We start from the raw sequence: 22,304 nt of genomic DNA on the forward strand, positions 1-22,304 counted from the left end.
CAATGGTGTGACGTTAGACTTTAAACAACTTTAACGATTGAGATATAGCAAAACATGAGGTACTACATACTGTAGAGCTCGAATACGAATGAAAAAGCCCGAACGACCTTGGTTTAGTGTCCTACAAAAATGGTTTACATCATCAATAAAAAAGGGACTTTTGATTGATAAGGCAAGATGATCAACGATTAAGGTAAAGAAGGCAGATGATACGCTTGATTACAACACAAATTCAAATTTAACTTAATTTAATTTTTTAATTTAAATTTTAATTTTAATTTAATTTAATTTTATTTAATTTTTGATTTTTACTTTTTAATTGTTAATTTTTAATTTTTAATTCTTAATTTTTAATTTTTAAGTTTTAATTTTTAATTTTTAATTTTTAAATTTAAAATTTTAAATTTAACGGTATCATTAAGCCTTCTCTTCCTCTTCTTTGGCACTACAACCTCGATAGGTCTAGGCCTGCCATTTCTGGCTTTCGGTGATTTAATTTTACCCGTTGCAAAGTAGTTAGCCTTACGTACGGGGAGGCGGTCTGGATGGGATTTGAACCCCGGCCCTGCCGTGTGAAGACCGGCAACGCTTTCGCCTCGGCCACCGGACCGCCCCATTTAGCCTAGTAAGCCTTAAATGCCAGACATAAGACAAGAGCTCGTTTGGCCAAAGAGGAAGAAAAGAGGAAACCAACATCTGCTGCCGTTCCCTTACGAATTGATGGTTGCCTTATCAACTGAAGACCCCGATAGTAAAAGATAAATTAAATAAAAACGATGTGTCCAACCCCAAAATCGAGCTTGCTTCTACGTATCGAGCGGTGAACGTTTTTCTATCGTGCTTATTCCAATTAACAGCGGCCGAGATTCGAAAAGCTCAACAACTACCTAACTACACACGGGGTCTAATGGAGACCGAAACTATCGAATTTCGCACTAGCAGTAAACAACATTATGCACGATGATACTACAGCAAACAACTGCTAGCGCACGGCCAGAAATAGGAACGCTGGCTAGTTAGCATCCGGACAACCGAGCTACGTCAATAGTGGCCGAGTGTCCGAGCGAAATGTGAGAAAGCATAGCGCACAATCGCAATAAATATCGTTTCGCTCGGAAGCAAATCGTAACCTTTATCGTCAGTATACAGAAGTCGGTCAGGAACATCTGCATAGGAATACGACCGTACGGCGGAAACGGAAGAAAACACCGTCGAGATGTTGCTCACATTAATGCACACACACACACACATGGAAGACCCCCGGTGATCCACGCGATTTTTGTTTTTTTCGACAAAGTAGCAGAAAGAGTTTAAAACAACTATGCGTTAGTATAAACACCAAACAATCGGTACGATTCGCACCGGAATAGCATCCAAACGACAAACAGGCGCCATGTTGGACTCGCGCCCAGTACTCACCATTGGAATGCTGTGTGCCGGCAGTATACCTCCCAGTGCGTTCTGGTCCGGCATCCTTCGCATCACCATGTCCGATTCGTCACAATCGGTTATCGAAACGACATCGCTCAGCGTTCGTCCCCCGTCATCATCCTTCGCCAGCGCACCGCCATTACGCTGATTCGCCCCCGCCTGATCCGCCCCGACCACCTGCAGTTCGTACTGGGCCAACCGTTCCTTCAGCTGATCGATCTCATCATTCTTGTCCGCCAGTATCGTCTCCATCAGGTCTGGCAGGGTGGCCTTGTTGATCATCTCGTTCTTGATGCGATCCTTCAGCACGCGAATCTCTTCCTCCTTCGCTTTCAGCTCCGCCTCCAGCCGTTGCTCCTGCTGGCTACGTTCCGCACCACCGTCCAGATTCATCGCTAGTTCCTGCTCTTGGCGTGCGATCGCCTGTTGACTGTTCTCGAGAAACTGTTTCAGGTTGACGATCTGTTTGTCGCGCGTTTGCAGCGTTTCCTTCAGATTGTGCAGCTCGTTTTGCAGATCGTGCACCTTTACCGTGAGCTGCGACGTGCCTTGCCGGTGCAGTTCTTCGGCCCGGAATCGCTGCTCGTCTAGCTTCGTCTGAAGGGATGAGATCTTCAGGGACTGTTCGGACATTTTCTCCTGCAGCACATCGCGTTCGTGCTGCAGCTCCTGCATTGAAGGTAGATTAGATAATTGAAAAGGGAAATGGTTATTCATACATTCTCAACCTAATATCAAAATGTTTCCTAACAAAAAAAAAATCTTGAACAGATTAAATCAGCCCGAACACTCATATAAAGCTTCCGTAACGGGACGGCACTGCCAATCAGTAATACTCCCAAGAATCCCTCTTTAACCCAAGAGCTATGCGTTCTGGTATTTGCCATCCATTTGTTAGCGTAACACAGCCGAGAGTGAACACAATCAGTCAACGCAAGATACGATACGGTACACACCCAAATCCCAAACCACCCGTGGCACCGAGGCCCAACGGCAACAGGGAAGTAAGCGAGAGTTGCCATTCCGTTGCAAATAGAAACTGCGCCACGAGAGCAGTCGTTTACGTTCCCGGTATGGACGATGGTATCGTTTGATTATGACATGCGAGATATGCTCTTCCATCACGCTGTTACCGAGCATGTCCTAGAATACGGTCGGGGTCAGAGTTAAATTCTACATTGTTGCGATGGTTTGCCATGGAAGGAGCCCTGGTTTTTTTGTGTGTTATCCACACTTCCATTTTGATCCGCAAATAACGAATGTAAACTGATCAGAAGCGTTCTGTCGTTGCTTGTCCAATGCGCAACATCGTAGGTCGCATTGTGGCAGAAGTATCGCCGAGTAACAAGGTCCTGGTGATTTAAGAATTCTGTCAAAAGCACACGTCTGGCGTTGTGATGTGATAACGATGTAGCTTTTGGGCCCATTGTCCACCGTAGAAAATCACCGACAGAGTTTCCTTTCCAAACCCGACCATGGTGCCATAATTTGGAGAGAAACTCCACCAATGACATTATTCGCTATTTTTAAATCGTTTTTGTCCAGAAACCAGAAAATCCAGAAAGGTCTTCGATAAGATCTTGTAAATAAATTTCCATACCTAATCAGCAGATAATCAGACGCGTTCTCGGGCGGATACCGGGCCTACCTTTCAACCTTTCACCCAATTACAATATCGAAAATTTGAATGGTTGAATCTTAATTACTGCCAGGTCGCTAGCAAAAGGTATCGCTCATCCACAAACACCATTCATCAACAAATCCGTCCAAAAATAGTACCAATTCCTTTCGGGACGACCGCAAAAGGGGGATAAATCACCCGGCAAAAAAGACGCCGAAGGAGAGGTGGCGTGATTTTAATCAGTAAAAAAGGTGAAGCTGCGTAGGGGCCAACAGTTGCCAGGCTTGTTTTGTGGCATGCTAATTGGATTGGCCCCAACCCGAGTGGCAGGCAACTTTGTCGTTATCATTAACTTGGAGTCCACATTATCGCTTCCCATCATCCATAGCTTTGCCTGATGATTTGCCTGCTATCCTTTGAACCGAGCCGATTCGATGTTGCGTTCTGCGTTGCCTTGGGCGATATACTTACACCGAAAGGCTCCACCAAGCCGAGCACCTTCTTAAAACCGTTCAACGGCGTGAGTATGCCACTGTCTCCGCTGCTGCTGTTGCTGCTGCTGCTGCTGCTGCCGCTGCTACTACCCGGACTGATGCTCGGAAACATTGGACCGCCACACCGTACCAATAGCAACCGACACACGAAACACGATACTCCAGGCACACCGACACGAGAGGGGGCGCTATTTTTAACACGGCAACAAACACTCCACTGAACTGCTTATATCTTAATGCACCGTTCACCATGCAGCATGGAGCTGGGGAGGCGAGGCAGGGCAGACGGGGCCAAGCCTAGTCTAGCTTTCGTTCGTCCGTCGTTCGGAGGCTACGCCTATATCGTTCACGGTTCGCTTTGCTTTATGCTGCTGTCCAGTGATTCTCACACCCATTTACACTATGGTAACAGCCGATTTCATTCACGCGCAAATCGGCTGCCCGTACCGAAAATCATGAAACGGGGAGCGATAGCGAGACAGCATCCTTCTCCGACAACTTGGAGCCTCCAGTTGTTGTGTTTCCTTTGTGCACAGATTATTTTAGTTCCTCCGCCGTTTCCTTCGCTTCGTACGGCGCTTGGCGGGCGCTTTTCCCCTCTCTTTTTCTCAAAATCTTATTATATTTCTCTATTGAACCTATTTTAAATACCATTGTTAAAGTTTGTTAGTCCCGGTTTTCGACCCAACCAACAACCAAGCTGTAACGGTTTTTCTTTTTGCAAAAGCTTAACATAATTTCCCCCCGACCTTTTTGAACCATCCGAGACGTCCTGACATTTTGTACATCAATATCCGGCTCCTGATACCGGAACAGTGCGCAGCGGTTTTCCTGGACGCTCGAAAAACCCGAATAACCAGAATCGAAACCCGAATAACCAGCGTTGGAATGTGATTGGGCACGTGATTTGCATTTCACATTTCGGCAAAACCGACGGCTTCAAAATGCCAGAGGTCGTGGTTCAGTAAATATCTTCTCCCAAGGCAACAGGAAGCAACCAAATGGATCCTTTTTTTTTCTTACATCTCTCTTGTCTAGCTGCTCTTGGCAAAACGCGTAACAATCTAGGACACTGCTGTCAATTGCAGGTGTACTGGATCAGTACGACACAAAAAAAAACAAGCTCCATTGCAGACTCAACCTCAGATAAATACATTTACTAGGGAGTTATTCTTATCAGTATCCTCTTCTTCTTTGGGCATTAACAACCTTGAAAGAGCTAGCAATTTCTGGCTTTCATCGACTTTATTTGATCCGTAGTTGGATAACTATCCGTAGTTGGAGTGGCCAGATGGCCGAGGCAATAACGGCGTCGGTCTTCAAATGGCACGACCGGGTTCAAATCCCAACTGGACCTTTCCCCGCAGTGAGGACTGATGACTATCCAACTATGTGGTATCATAAAGTCTATAGTAAGCCATAAATGGCAGGCATGATAAGAGGTCGTTACGCCAGAGAAGAAGAAGAAGTAGAAAAAGAAGGGTTCAAATTCCATCCGGGGACCGCCTTCACATACGCTGAGCTGACAACTTTTGAATGGGTAAAATTAAAACACAGAGAACCAGATATGGCCAATTTGTACTAGAAACATTTTGAGTTAGCAGTGCCAAGGAATAAAAAGCAAAATCAAGTACTGCGTACGAGAAGTCGGGTCGGGTAGGGATTTGATCCTCGGTCCTGTCATGTGAAAGCCGGCGCCACTATCGCCTCTGCCATCGACTTTATCCTCTAAGTATATGATGAGATAAAAAGCGTTTTGTATTGTTGTCCGCTGCCGTTCTTTAAACCTAGTTAGTATCCAATAAGTGTTATTGGGGCGGTAGGCTGGCCGAGGCGACAGCGGCGCCGGTCTTCACACGGCAGGGCCGGGGTTCAAATCCCATCCAGAGGGAGGCGTCCCCTAACGTTAGGCTGACTACTTTACTACGGGTAAAATTAAGTCATAGAAAGCCAGAAATGGCAGGCCCCCAATACCTCTCGAAGTTGTAGTGCCAATGAAAAAGAAGAAGAAGTATCAAATAATTTACTAGAATATTATTTTAGAGATCTCGTATAAGCTAATATGCCATTAATTTAAAATAAAATTTAGTTCTCTGCAGGCCGCATAGAATTGCTTTACCGGCCGTAATTTAGACACCCCTAGTCCAGAGTACTGCTTATTGCCATTTCTTACAAGTCCATATCGACATGCAAATATACTAAAATTCTATTAAAGTTTATCTTCTTCCCAGTAAATGTAAATACAGATGAGGGTGCAAAAAAACAAAATGAATTAAACACAACATCTCTAACAGCATAAGGCTATTGATTATATAAATATTAAACCAGTTTCCCGTCGCAGTCCTATTTCAACTTTGAAGGAATTGAATCATGTAGATGCGAATGGAAAATCAACAAATTCTCAAACCCCCAAGCCGCAAGACGATTGATTTCAAATTTAAAAATAATCTATCTTCCCTCTGCTTCTTGTTGCTTCTATCTTGCTCATACCCACACATCCGCATTACAATATTGCTCCAGCCCTACCGGAAAGCTGTAGCTGTGCGTTCTTCGTAATTCAAATACAATCCCTCCGATGAATAAAGAAACGCGTCAACAACACATCACTGCACTATTGCACTCGGCATCGTAAACAGTTTGGGCGATGCTTCCCTGGCTCCAGAAAAATATAATTTAGGTTAGTTCCAGCAAAGGGCGAACCGCCTGGGTACGATCACAAAGCACAACCGACAAACACACACACACACAGAGTCGTGTAAACAGATGCAGCATAGCTACTAATGCTGCAAACCTCATACCGTGAAGCGGTACCGGAATCATGAACCCACCCTCCTCACGTCTTTAAACTGTGACACCATTTTTGGGAGGCTAGAACAGGATGGAGGATAACGATATTCATAGAATAAATAATGCTCCGGGAGTGAGCTGACTCGAGAGGCATCATTACACAGGAAATGCTATGATCTTCCCGGTTGGGAAATACAACGACGACTCCCTCTCGGGCCAGTATTTTATGTGCGGACAGTAACGAAAGTAAGTCTTGAAGGAAGCTGGCGTGGATTAAATGCACTCCACATTACCTCCACACATTACGCACGTCATCACTGCATACGGGGGTTAGGATGGTCTCGAACTGTAGCTTGAAACGAGACGAATGGGCAGTGTATGACGCTGGGCATGACACAACGGTCGGAAATAATCGCTCATCATTTGCGTACACGTACATCATTCACCAGCAGCGTACCCGGTCGCGTATATTGCACACTATTAATAAACCACCGAGAAAGGCCACCCGAAAGAGCAACAGCTCAACTGTTCTACTCGAGCAGGCAGCTGGCAACACCAGGAATCGGACCACGCCGACCGATCGGTAGCAGAACTCAATTTATCATTCTTACAACTTTGTGCACTCAAAAGTTACTGCCCGTACTACTCGTCACTTTGATTGATCGTGTAATGTTAAACTGCAGCCACAGACACGCAACGACACGCGACAAAGAAATATCGATACGACGGGTACGTGATTCGGACGCAATCTTCCGGCAGCACCCATGCAGCAGTACAGACTGAGCGGCCACTCTGGTTGAAGGTGGCACAGAACTCGCGCAAGACCGGCAAACACGGGGTCCCCTATAGCATCGCAGATCGCGGGCGCAAACTGAGGGCGGCTGCGCATTGTAAAACTTAAGCTAAATACGAGAGAGAGAGAGAGAGAGAGAGAGAGAGAGAGAGAGAGAGAGAGAGAGTGCGAGCGAAACCGTGAAGAGAACTATGCCACTCGACGGGTCTATGTTGCGCGGTCACATAGAACCCGACGCATCGAGACTTTCTCTTTCACTTCACTCCGTGACAGTGAGATCATAAAGACATCGTTTACGGATACACAACTCGACAAATTAAGTTCCCCGCCCCCGACTGTCAGGAGGGTTCAACTCATTGAGCAATGGTTGGTTTGGACATGTATAAATTAAGTATATCTGATCATCAGATGCCACCACAAGACCAACAACGATGGTTTGCCATTAGGGTGTTGCTGGAGCTTCCCAACACGCTGTTCCCTTTTTTAAAGCCGAACGATTGATGGCACATGACACTGAACATGGAAACAAACGTCACTGGCGTAGGACATTTTGCAATGGGCCAAACCCAATGTCCCCCTCGGTAGTCTATTTAATGTCAGTGATCTAGGTAAGAGTGATTTCGGTGAGCGTGACATTGACCGGACTTTGACTTGCTCTGGGAGTTGTTTCGTTACCGTCTGTCACCCAGCGGGACAGTGAAGCTGTGTGATGCGCTTGACACTGCTAACCAAACGTAAAATTGGAACGACGGTCATTTCACGTGCCCGTGCCAGTACATTTCCATGCACAAAAATCGGCTTAAAATGTTTATTTCCATACGGCACAGACACTTCGGAGGCCGAAACAGATCGGTTCCTACCCAACGCGCTATAAATATCATCATCATTCAAGGTCCAGTTTCCTATCACGAGCTGAGCGTAGGTAGCCGCCGACGTTCCCTTAGTATCCTAGTGACTATTTCGTTTTCACGCAGCGATTCAAAACAGCAGCAAAACTACGCGTCGGGGCAGATAAACATAGCACGATGTTTTTTTTTTTAAGTGGCGTGAGAATCACTTCATCACTCATCAGCACACACTCCCAACGGCATTATCGTTAGTTCGAACGCGTTGAATCGCAAAGGAAAAATAGTTTCTTTTTTGTTTTCAATGTTGAGATGATTGACTGTTTCGCGCGCAAAGTTTTTAAGCATTTCCATCAAAGGTTTGGGAAGTTGTTTAGGTATTCTTCTAGGGAGGCAACATGTGGAGCAATGTACATACTTGGGATCATTAGCACAAGTGACTACAATTCTCATGTCCGGTATCGTTCTCATGACATGACCAGCCCACCGGAGTCTGGCGAGTCTATCAGCTTCACAATGGTGAGATCATCGTATAGCTCATCGATTACCCTTCCACGGGGCCAAAAGTCCTTCTGAACATCTTCCTCTCGATTGCGGCTAAGAGGGCTTCTTCAGTTTTGGACAGAGTCCATGTCTCAGAGGCGTATGTGAGTACTGAGACTGAGAAATGTTATGTACATTCTGAGATTGAACTTCTTCCGTCGCGACAGGTATTTCAAGTGAAGAAGTTTCCTCAGGCTGTAGTAGGACCGGTTTGCAACTGCCACCATTGCGCGTAACTCAACATCAATGTTGTTGTCGGTGCTGACTTTTGACCCCAGATAGGTGAAGTTTTCCTCTGATCTCCTTTGATTTTTGCCTCGTTAATCTCCAACCCGACGTTCTGTGCCGCTCACTCGATTCTTCGGTAAGCTTCTGGCACGTAGGAGAGCCTCAAACCAATGATGTCTATGTCATCAGCGTGTGCCAGGAACTGGATTGTCTTATAGAAGATGGTCCACGAAATTTCCACCTCCGAATCACGGATGACTCTTTCTAACGTCAGATTAAAGAGAAGATAGGAAAGCTCATCTCCCTGGCGCAAGCCCTTGGTGGTAACCCTGAGAGTTATGGCCATTGTCATTCTTACAAGCCTGGTAAGCTTGGCCGGGATTCCAAAAGAGCTCATTGCGTCTTACAATTTTACCCTGTCATATTCGGCCTTAAAATCAATGAAGAGATGGTAGGAGTGGAGCTGCTGCTCCGCCATCTTCTCCAAGATTTGCTGCATCGTGATGATCTATTCAGTAGTTGATTTTCCGTTTCAGAATCCTTCCTGATAGTTACCAGCTAACGCTTGAACGAATGGGGCAAGTGGAACTTGTGGCATCAGGGAGAAAATCTTGTTGGCGGTATTCAACACCGTAATACCCCTGTAGTTACTTCACTCTAGTCCATCTCTCTTCTTGTATATGGGATAGATGATACCAAGATTCCAATCACTATCCCATACCTCACTAACTATTTGATTAATTTCCTGTTCGAGTGCTGCATAACCGTTTTTGCAACCCGTTTGCATGTTCCAAATTATTACTGGTGTTACGGCCATATGAGGTGCTCAATGTTAGCCAAAATTCATAGCCTTCAAATGGCAGAAAAACAGCCTTTGCATTTGTTTTTTTGTTATAAGTTTACAATTATCGTTTAAAAAAAATCCCTCAAATCATGGGACCGCCAGATGTAATCCGACATTAACGTACTTCAATTTAATCCAACGATTACGCCCGTTAAAGCAATGTAACGATATTGCTAAATCTATGACTTACCGCATAACCGCTCCTGATGTTGCTAATTTGCATCTCCAGATCGTTGATGCGCTTGATAGCGACATCCTCCACCCGCGAGTGCCGATGCAGCTTGTCGAATATCCGTTGCACTTCATCGACCGGCAGGGGCGTTACTTTCGGTTTATCACCACCCGACGAACCGTCCTCCGCGCCACCCGCCGACCCACCCTTCCTCTGCCGATGCAACGGGCTGTCCTGATTTACGGAAACATCTTCCGACGGGCTGCTGCAGCCAAGCGATGCACCAGAAGTGGAATGAAGGGTTTCCAGATTTTTCGTCTTGCGCTCGAGCGTTTCCTCGATGTCACGTAGCTGCACCGTAAGTGCCTCCAGAACGATGCTCTGCTCTGCCGACGGTTGCCGCTGCCGTAGTTCCTCCTCCAGCTTGGCAATCTTTTCGTCGTACCCGCGACTAACCAAATCCGTCTTGACGCTTTCCATCTCCTGGTGGAGCGATTCATTCTGCTGATTCTGCACGTCGATGTACTTCTCCAGCTCCTGCAATGAGAGGGAGCGTGCAATTGACCATCATAAGGCACCACTCGTTTTTGGTTGCCTTTTTTGTTCTCTACTCCCGCCCCACCTACCTTCACCTTCGTCTCCAGCACATGCTCGTTGATTGTCTTGCTTTCGATCTGGGTTTCCAGCTCGGAGATAATTTCGCGCAACGTGAAGCCCTTGTCGATGGAGTCCTTCAGGTCCGCTTCCATCTTTCGCAACCGATCGTCCCGGTCGGCTATCTGCACCGCCAGCTCCTTTACCTGCTGCTCCATCGATTCCAGCTGTTGGCAACAATTGCAACGTACCGGCGCACACAGGAAAATGCACGCGTTATCATTATTACTAGGGATGTTTTCGTTTCTTTTCCGCCAAACTTCACTTATGCCTTCTAGCGATCCGCGATTCCAGTAAAGTAATACTTTAAACTTTAAACGCCTCTTCATCGTGCTATGATTCGCCTCATCGCTCTACAGCTAGCTTCTACAACATGCGCGGCACTAGTGCTGGTGTTTGTACAATAAAGTATTCGGAGGGAGTTAAGCAAAAGTCAACTAGCAACGCTTAAACTTCATTCCGGGTTTCATTCTCAATGGCACTAAGTCAAGTGGACGAGCTCCAAACCATGCATTAATCCTATCATATTCAGTCGTGACACTACTGGAAATGAAGAAAAAGAAGGTAGGAATGAGGCGATAACGATGCAAGATGAGATGATGGTATGATGAAACTGGACGTAAAATCTATCCTCTAGCAATATGGGTGAGCGTTAACGGGGATAATGCGTTCAGTAAAGGTTGAGGAGGACAATTCGTACCACGATTGAAATCCGGATAAAGGTCCGGAAAAAAGGAAATTAGAAGGAAAAACTAATTCCCCACAATGTATGAGCAAATGTACCTCTGTGTGCTTGTGGAAAATGAAGAAATAGTAACATAGTGCTACAATGATAAGAAAAAAAAAATAACATTGAAAGCAATATCCGTTTGATAAAGCCCTTTTTTTGTGTCTTTGTTCATCTCAATTCATTACGCAGTTAGATAAATTCGATTCCATACCTCTTTCTAGTGGAATGTATTTAGTTTTGTCTTTCTCTGTACACTAAAAAAGTAGTCCAATACACGGGGAAAGTATAGCGAGCTTCCCTTATCGTCCGTAATTGTTGTGTTGGGTTGTCCTTAATAACCATTGAGAATGCGACCATTGCCATAATATCGGTATAATAAAGCAAGTTTAGTTTTAGTTTAAAGTGTCTCGTGTTTCATTTTCCCCTTTCGAATTACAAACACTGTGCCCGCTGCTGTTAAATATATTCTAAAACTTAGCTAAACTACTACCAGCGCTCTAACTGTTCCGAATACCCAAGCAGCTAAAACTACAAATAAAATCGCACCCACGCGTTACAATAAAATAGAAGCATTTTTTTGTTTTGCTGTAGTGCAGTTAAGCCTATTACTCACTACACTAAAAACCCTAAGGCGCAAAAATCGAACCCGAAAATCATTAACACTTAACTTAAGTAACACTACACTTACGTTTGCAGCGATTGCCCGACCTTCTTTTGCATATCTACAGTCGCTCACGCATCCCTCCTAAATTAAGGTGAAAGAGTGCATTTACAGTACGATAACGGTGGGTGAAGAAAAACAATAAATTATAAGTGATAGGGGGGGGAACGAAACAAAATCATAATTTAAATCCATCCGTTCCATCCAACAAAATCATCGTTAATTTAAGTTAAAATTAATAAGAGAAAATTAAAATAATTAAAAATCAGTTATCGTCGCACAGAATGTGCATTAAATTTAAATCCGTACACCGTACACAGATACACCCGGAAGATTCGTTGATGTTGGTTGGAATAGTGGTGCGAAACACGCGTGTCGTGTGAGTGTGCATTTACAGATAGGGTGGCGGCGCAAAAAATTGCATAAGAGAACGAAAGAAAGAAGAGAAGAAAGTACAGCGAAATGTGATTCGAGTTAGTAAAGTACCACAGCTACAGGTGATTTCCAATCCAAACGTTACTTGGCGCATATTAGACTGCAGCATCCTAGAGAGCTGTTTCGTAAAGAAGGTGCGTGTGTGTGTTTTCCTCTGTTTCTGTATACTGCTGTTAGTCTATTATGATTATTCAACACCATCCAGCCCCAACACAATCCCATCCCATGTTTGGTTCCCAATGATACGATTTTAAACATATGGTGTTGTCTGCACAAACACGCCCGCTCCCGTGCTGCTTGAAAGATATGCTTCCCGTGTCCGTGTGTTTGTTTGTGAGTATAAGGAAAAAAGCTTCTTTTTTTATGTTCCTTCTTTTCCACCTTTACACGCACACGCGAAAAAACACGCGACAAAGGACGTGCCAGCAGCAGTGACTGAGCCCACCAGAAAGCGGAGAAGAAACAATGGTGCAACACAGCCAGTGGTATGTGATGGCCGGCAGTGCAACGGTTGTGCCGATGAAAACACCCCCACACAAAACATTCGAGCCACCCCCACGCATTTCCAGCTAATGCTTACCTCCTTGCTGGCACGCTCAAAGTTCACCTTATCCTTTTCCTTCTCGCGCATCGCGCCCTTGAGCCGTTCGATTTCCTTCACGAACTCGTCACGTTCCTGCTCACGTTCGGCAGCCTGATCTTCGAGGAACTGTCGTGTGGCTTTAAGCTGTTTATCGGCCGCTTCAATCTGGTGGTCGGTCCAGTTTTGTCCATCGATGAGCCAACCCGGCCAGCCGGAGCATTTAATCGAGAGATTCGATTGAAATTGTTGCCGCGTGTTTCGGTATTTCATTCATTCAAACATCGGGGAACCGCACGAACCGCCAACGCACCAACGGCAAACATGGGGGGCATGAAACGAAAGCAAGAAAGAAAAACTCTATATATAAACGATTTCAGATCGAGACGCGGCAGAAACAATAATGACAATGTTGCAGGCAATGGCAGCGTACTGGCAGTTCTTGGAAATTGAGCACCAGCGCACCGGCCTCCCTAGGACAACAGTAACAAGAAGTAGCAGCAACGCTGCAGCTAGATATCCTTCCACCCCACGGTGATAAGCAATTTCGGACGGTACGAAAAAAAAAATAAGCCCCTGTTTACAGACACGAGGCGCCAAAAACGATAGCAGCATTGCGTTGAAGCAAATGCCACAAGACCGACGGGGAAAGAAGAAAAGCTCCGGGAAATGGTGTCACCGGAAGGGATGTTTTCCTTCTATCTGGAATAAATTAAAGAGCTGATTTTTCGTACCGCGTGTGCGGGAAGGACAATTTGTATGCACACCATTACGTCGTCATTAACATTGTCAACGGAGATTTGAATTTGCTTTCCTGCTTGCTTCCGCTTAAAGGAACTCTGGCTGGTAAAAAAAGCAGGAGCAAAAAATGGAATAAATCCTTTTTTTTGCAGTGACCACCACCGCTGGATGATGTGTGTCAGCCTTGCTAGTATCGTACCCCGGTCTTCATATCCGAGATATGGTTTAAAAATTGCTCTCTCCCAATGCGAAGCTCATCTGCCGATGACAGTTTTCATTAAACTTTGAACACTTCCCTCTCCACAGCGCACAAACCACGTGATGGAAATGCATGTGGGAGTAACAGGCGTGTGCCTTCAATCGACTGACAACGTATGGGAAGGTCGATAAGTTTTGACGTTTCTAGGGCATGTATAAAACCGTTACAAAAAGGGGCACAACCATTTTCCCACAGCTCAGTGCGTTTTGTCTGTCGGGACCGCACGCCTGCAACGCGTTAAATGAAACATTTGGTGATTATTGCGCCATTTCCTGGGATAAGAGCATACTCTCAAACCCCTCAGCCTCAGCCCTTTGCTGTGTGAATGAGCTCAAACAAATTGTTTAGATTAAACAAACCCTAATGCGATGTGGAAAACCAGCTCCAAACAGATCGTACCTGCGATTGCAAATCCATCCGGTCTCGCTTGCCATCCTCGAGGTACCGTTCCCCTTCGCGACAGAAGTCTTCCACCAGCTGCAGCAACATGGAACTGTCCTCGATCGTTTGATCTGCCCCTGTGCTGCCCAGCAGCGCCTTCGCACGCTCCTGCAGCTCCACGAACGAGTTGTGCACACGCTGAGCAGTCGGTAGCAGTGCGTTCGTTCCGTAACCCTCGCTAAACTCCACCCGCTGGCTGTTCAGCTCCAGCAGGTGTTGCTTCGTTTCGGACAGCTCGCTCACCAGACTGTTCTGCTTGCTGCGTGCTTCGGCCAGCTCCGTTTCGAGCAGCTTGCGCTCATCCTCGGACTTGAGCAACCGGTTCCTCAGCTCGTGCAGCTGCATATTCAGCTCCCCGTTCAGCTGCAAACCTGCCAGATCGATCGGAAGACTGCGACAACTGTTGGCGGCGGTCGGTTTTGCATCCCGTTCCGGTGTAACTTCCCGGCCAATGTTTTCATCAAACGATCGAGCACTTTCGAGCGCCTTGCCGGCAGTTTCCCGGCGCCGTTTCAGACCATCCTCTTCCTCGCAGCTGTCGTTCTTTTCCGACGCTTTATCCGACTCATCGTCTTTCGGTGTGCATTTTTCCTTGAAACGCTCCGATAGGGAAAGTAGGCAGAGTGCTTCCGCTTTTAGCCGCTCCATACACTCCTCCAGATTGAGTGATATGTTGTGCGGTTCCGAATCTTCTCCTCCCTCCGGTCCTGGCGTTCCTTTCGCCGACACGTACTCCACCAGCGATGGATCGTCAATGATCGATATGATGCCCGAAACGTTCGGCGCGAATTTGAACAGTTTGCACGAGGCCAGGAACGACATATCGGTGACGTTTAGTACGCTTTCCGGCGCAGTACAGTCAGCGGCCCCCACGAGCTGACTTTCATCAGCAGTCGCATCGGCCGTCAGCAGCGATTCGTTCGCTTGCTGCTGCAACTGCTGGCAGCGGTGCAACTCCTCCAGCACCGTGCTGTTGAGATCTTCTTCACATATCGAGAAATACTTTGCCAGCCCACCGACCACGTTGCGCAGGGTCGACGATAGCTCCCGTAGGTTATCGCGCTCGCTAATGATTTTATCGAGCCCCCGGCTAGAATCGAACGTTGTGTGACGCTTCAGCTTGCGCTGCAGCTGCTTCTCAAAGTCGTTCTTCATGCGGGCCATCTGGAAGCGAAACGATAACGATTGAAATATTGTGTAGCTGCTTTTGCATTTACCTTTGCACACATTTACAGTATGCCGGCACGATGGCGGTGCACTTAACTTACCTCTTCTTCATGTTTGAGTTGCAGTTGAGTGATTTCCAGCTGACTCTTGGCTGTGAACTTTTCCCGCAGCAACACTAGCTCCGGCGGCCAGTGGCTATCCTCAAACGAACTGTCCGTCAGAAGTGTCTGTAATGTTCAAAAGGAGAGCAACTGTTATTTAACCGAAGTGTTACATTTAAGATAAATCGGAGCGGTTTACTCCATACATCGCATGTAAACATAAATTGATATTAAATGAAGTTAAAAAAAACCCGCCCGTATGCTTGCCTCTTGTGGCCTTGCTTACCCAACAAAAATATCGTTTCGTTTGAGACTTTCTTTTCAAACCCCTCAGTTCTAGTCACGGAAACAACATTAAATCGAACAACAACCCTTCGCGTCAGAACGTTCAGACGTCCACGTGGCTCCAATAATACCGCAATAGCTGACGCCATTCAACTATTCAAACACAAAACATTCTCTCTTTCACATCTATGCTGCTACTGGTGCTGTAAGGGGCTTCGGAGGGTATTGACGGAACAGAAGTAAAAAAAACCCACATGTCGTGTATGTGTCTATACGCTCGAGAAAATGAGCATAACAAAACATAATATGGGCGTTAGTGATGGGCGCTCGAAATTGGTACTATGAAGTTCAGAACCAGGTCTGGAATCAATATCAATATCGGAATTCAAGTACGGAAACAAGTCCAGGTCCGGAATCAATACCAATTACGATTAGAGAACAAATCTCAGTACCAAACATCTTCTTATTCTTCGGATGTCCTACAATCTCGAGAAGTTTCGTAAATTTCTTCAATGCATAGACGTATGCTAACGCATCCTTCCACTTTTTACAGAAATCTCTGTCGTACTTCTTTTTCCTTGGCACTACAACCTTGTAAGGTCTCGACCTGCCTTGATTTTACCTGTAGTAGAGTTCCGATTCCGAATCCGATACCGGATCTGATTCTGGATCCGATTTCGGAATTGGTTTTGGATCAGATTCCTGAATCGGTTCCGCAGTTGATCCCGAACCTACTCTTCGGAATCGATTCTACAAAATTCGGAGCGCTCCAGAATCGATTCCAACCAAACCATCGTTTTGCCCATCACTAATGGACCTACACTTCCTCCGTACGAGGAACAGCTTCCATTTCAATGTTACAAGCCGCGGGTACTGCCGCTGCATGTTGTTTGTGAAAGAGGAGAGATTATTGGCCGTTCGAATGATATAAACAGAGACGTAAGGCACCGCTTCGTGGCTTCACTTCGGCCATTTCGGGTGACAAATATTTTATTGACGCCGTTGAATCGTTCCCGTCAACACATATCAATTAACCATTCGATGAATAATCCACAATGGAAACTACTTCAATCAGATCTATCACTCCTATGTGCTTTAGGCTATTCTGGGAGGCCCAATAACATTGATTGAAATTCAAATTGATGTATATGTGTGGAGCAGTTTTTTTTTATATCGCTCCAAGAATCATAGAACAACAAACCCCTCCATACCCAACCCAACTAGGTCCCTTTCAAGTAAACCCCCCTTCGAATGCCATTGATCTCTATCACATGTTATGTACGCGGTCCAATCCCGACACAGCTACAATTCCGGTGGAATTTCGTGGGGGGGTTTAATGGGTGAGGGAAAAAAGTAAAAATAAAAACAACAACTGCAGCGTGAGTTGCAGGCCTAAGAAAATGCAGCTCCCAGACGCTACACCGTTCAGAACGTTCTTTCGGTTATATTTTTAGCTCGCTGCATGGACGATACGGTACAGAATAATCATCGCCATCATACGAGCATCGGTGGTGAAGATCAGTCCCATCCATTCGTGTCGACATTAGCAGCATTAAGCAGCATAAGCATCGGGCTCTTGGTTGAAGTGCATCGTGCAGTTTTGCGGCTGCAGAAACCATCTACGACAGGGACACACATACAAACGTGCTCAGCCCGGCTGCTTTTAAATGCCGGAATAAAGTAAACGTGCGGCAATGTAAAGCGTCACTCATTCCACGAACCGATGCAAAGAAACCGCGCACATTTCAACCATGTCGCGTTAATGCGTGTTGTGCGATCGCTCTTATGCTGCCCTATGCTGCCTCCTTCAGAACGTTAATTTGCTACGATCGTCTGTAGCGAGAACACACAACCCGGAACGGAAACAGGCTCGAGGATACGGATCGTCTCGCTAGTCCCGGATATTTAGTCTGTCCTATCCGAAAGTTACACGACTTTAATAATGCTTTCATCATAACTCTACCCTCCCTAACAAACAACAAGCAAACTTAAGCCCGCCATCGTACATCGTCCCATCAGTCCCGGCTGTCCGTTAAAGTAAATAAATTATGCGTAAATAAATAATTAAAACTTTGCCCGAAACACGTCAACGATCCACACAATGTCCTGTGTACAGCTCTTCGAGGGTTTTGGTTTGTGCAAGTGGAAAACACAAAACAGTACGCCCGGCCCTTCATCGTCAGGAGAAGTACACAAGATGGGAAAATATTTTAATTATTACCTAGAAGGTTTCAATATTCAAGCCGCGACTTTGCAATGAACGATAATGGCCACCCGCAACATTTCAAGTGGATCGAACCGAATGATTCGATGATTGGTTTAAAGGAACGCGGGTATGTAATTTAAATTCCTTTCGGCTGTAACAATGTATCGTACCGATGAATGCAGCTGACCTATTTTCAGCCCTAAAAATGGCAGCCTCCGTTTTATCAATGAACGTGTACGAGAGTGAGTAAATCCTCCCTACAAAGCGTGTTCGAAAGTAATTATTTGGATATTTATAGCGCACAAAACAAACCGGATGTCGCTGGCCCGGCTCCGCTAGATCCAGCAGCGTTGGTCGCAAACCGAACCACACTTACTTCGTGCGATCATTAATACTAATTTAATTTTGGGGTGACAGCAAGGGGTGTTGACGGATTTGGGCCAAATCAGTATCCGGAAGAGAAAGCGCCTAGCTTCCAGTGAATGGGCAACGAACGTTAAGGATTCAATTACACGGTGAAACATTTCCGCGCTGGCTGGTAAGCGCCGTTACACAGTTACACCGCGCGGAGAATGTTGATTTATTTTAGGCATAAAATAGACCAGGAGGGTTGTTTGACAAGAAAGTAGTCGTTCAACGTGGCCGGAAATGTTTACATTTAAATTTAGCTTCCAGCCAACGCGGCGGGGCGCTCACTGGAGGCCGGAAATGTTAACTTGACATAGGGTGGATGATCTTGAAAGTGAAATTAAATGTTAAGATCAAATGTTGATTCGTTCATAGTGGAATGCTTTGACAGACAGTGCTGCTGGTGTTTCGCGCAGAGGAATCGGATGTCGAATCCCATTCGTTTCGACCACCACCATACGCAGGACCCTTATAGTGGGTCTTCTTTATCTGTCTAGGCCTAACAAGCTCTTAACGTCATGCCTGCAATTTCTGGCTTACTACACTTAACGATAGGGGCGGTCCGGTGGCCGAGGAGACAGCGGCGCCGATCTTCACATGGCAGGACCGGGGTTCAAATCCCATCAAGACCACCTCCCCGTACGCAGAGCTACGGGTAGAATCAAGTCACAGAGAGCCAGAACCGGCAGGCCGAGACCTCTCAAGGTTGTAGTGCCAAGAAAGAAGAAGAAGAAGAAGAAGACACTTAACGATATCGCATATAGTTGGATGGTCAGTCCTCACTACAGGGGGAACGGTCCAGATGAGATTTGAGCCACGGTGTCCTGCCCTGTAAAGATCGACGACGCTGTCCGAACTACCACAGGACCTCCACGTCCAATATAAAAGACCAAGATCTTTCGTGGCTATAGTGTGCAAAAGAAAATGAGCAGAAGAATCATCGAATAATGATTACCAATTTCGTCCATGGCAGGACACAAGAGACCTTTCAGCACTAACACATTGTTCAAGCACTCCAAGCTTGGCATCTGAATTGGCAACCAAACACAAAAAAACCGTTGCTAACATCACACACCAAAAGCCACCATATGTCGGGCATATGATGATAGCACAACAAGAAGCTGCCAATTTCTTTCCTCTTGATAAGCGGTATAGCGTGGCATCAAAACATTTGGTAAGCACGTGCATCACGAGCCATGCGAACTACCGCCAGCCACAACGCACACAATCGCAACAAATTATTCCCATGGTTTTTGGTTGTCCCCCCCCCCCCCCCAGAAAACCCATCACCCACTTCACTCACTTAATCTACGTTGATCGCCATTACCTCCCTTCACGGGCCCGACTACCGCACCTTTCGTCACTTCCTCCAAGCGAAGGGATTTTATTTGCAAACACGCCACAAATTCTATTAATATCGGCCCACAATATCAATGCGTGTACCGGACACCGCGAAACGATGACTCTCTGTTTTTTTGACACCGTTCTTTTCCCTTTTACGATGGTCTAGATCTGTACAGCACCGAGAGTTCCCAACCAACTACGAGGGATGGAGACACTCGGTCGCCTACCACTGTTTCGGGTAATGCTGATCACTTAACACTCCCATTACACTATTATTATCACCAACTTAGGGGACAGTTTGCTCTGTATCACCTTTTACTTTAGTGTAAACCCCCGTTTGTTAAACCACAGAACTACACGACACTTTTCACAAAAAATCCACTGAGACTGTAACGCTAATATTTTGGCGCGTATGTCTTCCCAAGCACATCAATACCAATTCGCCCCGCTGGAAACAAGCGAACGCAAAGCAATACTCCCCACTGTCGACTGATTGAACTTAACTACGCCATTGCGTGACACACCGCCCGGTTCCCATCCTTGCTGATTAGAATTTGAAATTCAACTGACGTACGCATGCAACGGTCCGCTCATTCGAGCAGCAATCGGTCTAAAAATACGAACCGATCCTCTTCCGTTTTTATGCTCACAGGCTCTCCCTCTCTCTGTGTTAAGTTCTTCGCGCGTGCGTGCCATCTCTTGAGTGACCACGGTCTTTCAACATAGACGGGCACACACGGGAACAAACGATCCCCTTCGATTCGAGGGAGTACTTCCCCAATTTTTAAGTGGTACTCAGACTGGACGTGGGTTTGATGTTGAGTGCATTGAAGGGGGAAGTTTGGGAGGATGGCAACCATCCGTTGTAAGAATTTTTATATTCTCAGCAGCATAAAGTTATGTAGAGCAAACTGCGTCTAGACACCCGGACCCGGAAAATCCTTTGAAACTTTTTTTTACGTCGTATATGTATTCACTTTTATTCAAGATGTGCTTAGTCCTACATATGAAAAATTATGAGGAATTATTTGTAATTTAAGCGTGCACAGAATGATATAAAACTCTACAACCTCGAAAGGTCTCGGCTGAGACGGGGAGACGGCTGGGATGGGATTTGATTCCCGGTCCTACCGTGTGAAGACCGGTGCCATTATGGCCATGACCGTCTGAACGTACCTATATAAAATTAAAACCAGACAATTTTCAACAGCGCCTTGCAGTCTAAAAATGACCTTCTGAAGAACAGGCATATAATTGTCACGGAAGTCTTCATTCCTTGTTCAAACGTATCATAGCTTGTTTGCACACATTCTTACTGAGCTATCGTACCTCTAGCAATTAACACATCGTACCGCTTATCGCTTATCGGGATTATGCTGCATGAGTTCTACCCGCAGCAGAATGAATCATCCCTTCAGTCATGCAGTTTACGGCCAAAGCGTGAGACTCATTGAATATAAAAAATAACAGGAATAAAGGTATCGTAATATTTGTGCGTGCGTTTTGTTAAATTAGGGGGTAACATGTAAAAAACACACTAGAAAAAAAAAAGTTAAATGAAAATCATCCTCCATTCCAACCTCGAACAAACATCCCTTCGGTGTGCTTTCACTATCAAACAACAGATGGCGCTGGTTGTCTAACGCGCCAAAAACATATATTGCACACAACACCCGACCTCATGCTTGCATGCAACCGTGTTAGACGGTGAAATTGAAAAGTGTCCGACCCGCTTACCAAACGCTTCTTACCTGTATCTGCACTTCCAGCTCCTTCAGGACATCTTGCCGGGCGAGTGCAACCTGCTCTTGCAAGCGCCGCTCGTACCCGGCAATGATTTCCTGCAGATCGATATCCGATCCCAACTCTCCCACAAACGTTGGCGTTTGCAGTCGGATCGACCCCGGGTGCTGTAACTGCTGCCGCTGCTCCCGCTGGATGTTGTTAGTATCGGATGAGCTGAGGTTAGTTAGCGGTAGTGCGTCGCCGGCATGAGTGTTTGCGGCGGCTGCGGTGTCGGTGGGTGATGAAGGTCGATCGGCCGAAGGCATAGGCGGTGGTGGTGGTGGTGGTGGTGGTTCATTTGTTAGCATTGGTGAGCAGTGATCCTTCACAACGGAGGAGGTGGATGCCGTTTGATTAGACTGAAGAATGATGAAGAAGGATTCAACACACAATGAGTAACTACGCGAACTGGGTGGTTATATCGTGGAGCGGATCATACTCCGAACCGATCGCAACTCGTTACGGGTATGAGTAGGGTTAACCTCCAACAGGTACATGCGACATTAGCATAAGGTTTCGATCATGCAAATGAACTTTAATCTCATCAACTAGACTTACCAATACGTGCTTTTCCTGTTCTTTGGTTTCGTACACCTTCAGCCTCTCACGAAGATTTGCAAACACTCGTTCATGCTGGGCATTTAGATCCTTGATTTTGGTCTGATAAAATTCCCGCAGCTCGTCCGCTGTCAGATGACGATGCTACATTGAAAGCAGAGCGAGCAAGCGTTATAATCATGCAGTTTACC

General features: G+C 46.0%; 1 protein-coding gene across 3 annotated transcripts in view; it reads right to left on the reverse strand.

Annotated features, from left to right (window-relative positions):
* Nucleotides 1–22,304, reverse strand: part of LOC118503423 (pericentrin) — a 37,701-nt gene that overhangs the window by 4,847 nt on the left and 10,550 nt on the right. The window contains exons 3-11 of one of the 3 annotated variants that reach the window (XM_036036662.1): nt 22,114–22,257; nt 21,522–21,914; nt 15,528–15,653; nt 14,218–15,423; nt 12,819–12,986; nt 11,831–11,887; nt 10,385–10,579; nt 9,777–10,295; nt 1,420–2,100 (exon numbers count right to left, since the gene is read on the reverse strand). In XM_036036662.1, coding sequence (XP_035892555.1) covers nt 1,420–2,100; nt 9,777–10,295; nt 10,385–10,579; nt 11,831–11,887; nt 12,819–12,986; nt 14,218–15,423; nt 15,528–15,653; nt 21,522–21,914; nt 22,114–22,257 — 3,489 coding nt within the window. The remainder of the gene's footprint in view (nt 1–1,419; nt 2,101–9,776; nt 10,296–10,384; nt 10,580–11,830; nt 11,888–12,818; nt 12,987–14,217; nt 15,424–15,527; nt 15,654–21,521; nt 21,915–22,113; nt 22,258–22,304) is intronic. The other 2 variants (XM_036036664.1, XM_036036663.1) reach the window with 2 other exon arrangements.

Source organism: Anopheles stephensi, chromosome 2 (assembly GCF_013141755.1).
Source record: "Anopheles stephensi strain Indian chromosome 2, UCI_ANSTEP_V1.0, whole genome shotgun sequence".
Lineage (NCBI taxonomy): Eukaryota > Metazoa > Arthropoda > Insecta > Diptera > Culicidae > Anopheles > Anopheles stephensi.